The following is a 3,633-nucleotide window of genomic DNA, read 5'->3' on the forward strand; positions in this document are numbered from 1 at the left end:
TATAAGACTACACTGGTATTACTAGATATATCATAAATTATATATTTATAATATGCTATTTAGTTGTAATAAATACTTTTATTTATACATGCTCGATTAAATATAATAATTTATTATTTAGGGACCAAGCAGTAATGTTTGTCGCATAAAAAATCTCCTGCAGCAGAAATATATAAAATCACTGCCTTTCTATGTTTTTGTATATACACCCTGTTTGGCACAGCTGGTGCTGGTTGAAAAAGCAGCTTATTTGAGAAGCTGGTGAAAAGCAGCTTCTGCTTGTTGGCTGTTTTTAGTGTATTCTGAGAAGCAGTTGAACTGATAAGCTGCTGCAGAAGCTGCCTGTTTGGTAGAACCTCTGCTTAAATTTGTGAAGAAGCTGAAAATAAGCTGTGCCAAACAGGACCATAGTACTCGTACCCATTATCTGGAACACTGACGCAGCGTAAACGGCCGCCTCCATGGCCACTTTCCCTGTTACCACCGCCCCCACTCCTCACCAGAGCACTCCACCCACAGCCGGCCTGCCCGGCCACCTCCGTCTGCCCACTGCCGCCTCCGCCGATGCCGCCCTCATCACCCTCTCCGCCTTCCTCTCCTCCGGCCGCCTCACGACCTCCTCCCCTTCCCTCCTCCACCGCACCCTCCGCGCCGCCGCCGACCACCGCCTCCCGCGGCTCGGCCTGCAGCTCCACGCCTTCCTCGTCAAGACCCGCTTACTTGCCGACCCCTTCTCGGCCTCCGCCCTCCTCCACCTCTACTCCACCATCGCCCCGCTGCACCGCACCCGCCTCCTCTTCGACAGGATCCCCAAGTCCACCTACCCCGTCCCCTGGAACACCATGATCCTACGGTAGCCAGACTCAGCTTCCCCATGAGCTTTCTCAAAGTTGCAATCTTTGTCTGTGATTGTGACTGACCATTTACCCCTGTGATTTTTTTTGCATCTTCCTACCTATGTTAGGTACGCGCAGGACGGATTCTTGGATGAGGCGTTCGATCTGATGGTGGCCATGGAGGAATCCGGCATCCCCATTGGTGCCTCCACCTGGAACGCCGTCATCGCTGGGTGCGTCCGAGCTGAGAACGGAGAGCTCGCCATCGAGCTGCTAGGCAAAATGGTTTCGGTTGGGGGAGTTGTGCCCAGTGTGGCCACGTTCAACACCGTGCTCCACGTGATTTCGGCGTTGCGCGGGGTGAACGTGCTCCGAGAGTTGCACGCATTTGTGCTGCGCAACGCTGAGGTTGTGGGACTTGGGCCTGTGGATTTGGATCGACTCCAGGAATCCCTGGCGGCAGGATACATGTGCAGCTCCTGTGTCCAGTACGCAGGCCGTGTGTTTCGTGATGTCAGGATAAGCACTTGCTTCCTGGGCAACCTGATGATATCGGGATTTCTTGACACGGGGCAGCGGAATCAAGCCTTGGGTGTTCTGCGAGAAATGGCGTTTGGCTGTGGTCATGAAGCTCAGCATCTGCCATCGGCTTCGCTTACGCTGGTCCTCCCTGAGGTCAATCTGGCAACAAAGAGAGGCCTAGAGATCCATGCTTATGCCTATCGCCATGGTTTTGAGTGTGACACCTCGGTCTGCAATGCCTTGATGGCAATGTATGCAAGAGGGGGCAAGATATGCCGGTCAGACAAGGTTTTCCAAGGACTGGATGCTAAAGATGTCGTGTCATGGAATACTATGATTTCAGGCTATGCCACGGTTCATGATTTTGATCTCTCATTTGAGCTGTTCCGTGAAATGCAACGTAATGGTACCAGACCTGATGACTACACATTTACATCAGTGCTCAACGCCTGCAGCTTTGCCTGCAATCACAGGACAGTAATGGCATTGCACGGGCAAATGATAAGGATGGGGCTTTGCCATTCCTATGTTGATGATATGAATTCTCTCATGGATGCTTATGGAAAGTGTGGTTTCATTGCTGAAGCTCAGAAGATATTTGATGAAACCGAGCGAAAGGATACAGTTTCGTGGAATATCATCATTTCGTGCTACGGCTACAGCGGTTTTCCTCAACGAGCAATCAGGCTTTTCCATCAGATGCAAGATCAAAGCTACAAACCTACCAGAGTCACTTTCATTGCTGTGCTAGCGGCATGCAGCCATGCAGGCTTAGTAGACGAAGCACTGCGTTATTTCGAGGCAATGCACGGAGACTACAGCATTACCGCTGATGAGGCTCACTATGCCTGCATCGTTGACTGTTTTGGCAGAGCAGGTCAGCTCCAACGGGCTTATGAGTTCATCAGAGGAATGCCGGTGGTTCCAAATGCTTGTGTGTGGGGTGCCCTACTTAGCAGTTGCAGGATACACGGAAATATAGGCCTAGCAGAAATTGCCGCGAAGAAGCTCGTTGAGCTGGACCCTCAGCATTCTGGATACTGGATGCTGCTAAAGGATATGTACTCAAAAGCCAAGAGATGGAATGATGTATCGCAACTTCGAGCTGCTATGAGAGATAATGGCGTTAAGAAGTGCCCAGGTTATAGTTGGATTGAGGGGCGAGATAGCGAGGTCCACAGATTCCTTACCGCTGACAAGCTTCACTCACAAAGCCACCAGATATACGAAGTACTAGGTGGGTTAACCGAGCAGTTGATGGATGAAGGATATGAAATAGATGTCGATTTGACATATACTGAGTGAGGGATGTACTAGATTTCTACAACTTGTCTTGAAAATCTAGCCATTTAGCTGACATCCCTAGTCCCAACACCATGTCTATTGCAAGCAGCCACGCGAATCTTATTCAATGATTACAAGGTTGCACGAGCTAAAGAGTTCAGTTTCTGCCCAGGTTAGAAGCGCTAAGAAGTAGGCGCAAGATGTTACATTTTGGGCTCGTCATCTGATGTGTAAGTTGATGCCTTGTCACGAAAAGATCAGACCCGGAGCATTGTGTAACAAGAATATACAGAGTTCACAGCCTAGTTTCAATATTTTTTTGGTGAGAAATTCTGATTCAAATATTCCACCATGACTCATAGGAAAGGTTCCTCAAGATTTACTGGATAAGAGAAGACAAAATGAGATTGTGGAAACAGAAAAGCAGCTGCTGACTTCAGTGGCTTGTAAAATGCCTTAACAGGAGTCCTTGTTGGAAAATACAGAAGGCAAAGCAGCAACGGACTGTTACTTTTGAACAAGTTTGTTTCTTGCTGGTAGTTTGCTATAACAAAATAGTAGGGGCATGAAATAGGCTGGACAGAGACGACGACTACTATACAATAAACGAGTATCTTGGTCCGTTAGATCATGATTTAATTTTGATCCGTTAAATCATGATTCAATTGTATGTCATATTTAACGCTTAAACCCTTCGTTATCCGCTCACGTAGATTTATAAAAAAACTCTAAAAAATTATAGTTATATCTACGAGTGAATCCTCTAAAAAATCATAGTTAAATCTACGAGTGAATCGTGATCTAATGCACCAGGATGCTCGATTGCACATTTGTATATAAGACAAGAATGACTCGAAGTGTACAACACGCTATTCCAAAGTCCAAGCTTTGATCTGTAAATTACCTTTAGTTAAAAGGCGCTCGGATTTCAGTCTCTCCCCGCGTTTCACGCGCTCTCGGCCGCGCGCAAGCCAACGCGTGGCCGCACACC

The 3,633-nt window shown here is 47.8% G+C and overlaps 1 protein-coding gene across 1 annotated transcript; it reads left to right on the plus strand.

Annotated features, from left to right (window-relative positions):
- Window positions 1-407: 407 nt before the first annotated feature.
- Window positions 408-3,344, plus strand: LOC103651484 (pentatricopeptide repeat-containing protein At4g16470). Its single transcript, XM_008677128.3, has 2 exons — window positions 408-853; window positions 965-3,344. Exons 1-2 carry the CDS (start codon window positions 462-464, stop codon window positions 2,661-2,663), a joined length of 2,091 nt encoding a protein of 696 aa, XP_008675350.1. The 5' UTR covers window positions 408-461; the 3' UTR covers window positions 2,664-3,344.
- The last annotated feature ends 289 nt before the right edge of the window (window positions 3,345-3,633 follow it).

This window comes from Zea mays, chromosome 3 (genome assembly GCF_902167145.1).
Source record: "Zea mays cultivar B73 chromosome 3, Zm-B73-REFERENCE-NAM-5.0, whole genome shotgun sequence".
NCBI classification, from domain to species: domain Eukaryota; kingdom Viridiplantae; phylum Streptophyta; class Magnoliopsida; order Poales; family Poaceae; genus Zea; species Zea mays.

Bases quoted from the DNA above. Each gene is read 5' to 3' on its own strand.
- LOC103651484 (XM_008677128.3), top strand. From the start codon at position 462: ATGGCCACTTTCCCTGTTACCACCGCCCCCACTCCTCACCAGAGCACT. The intron at 854-964 runs GTAGCCAGACTC...TACCTATGTTAG, and splicing joins TGGAACACCATGATCCTACG to GTACGCGCAGGACGGATTCT.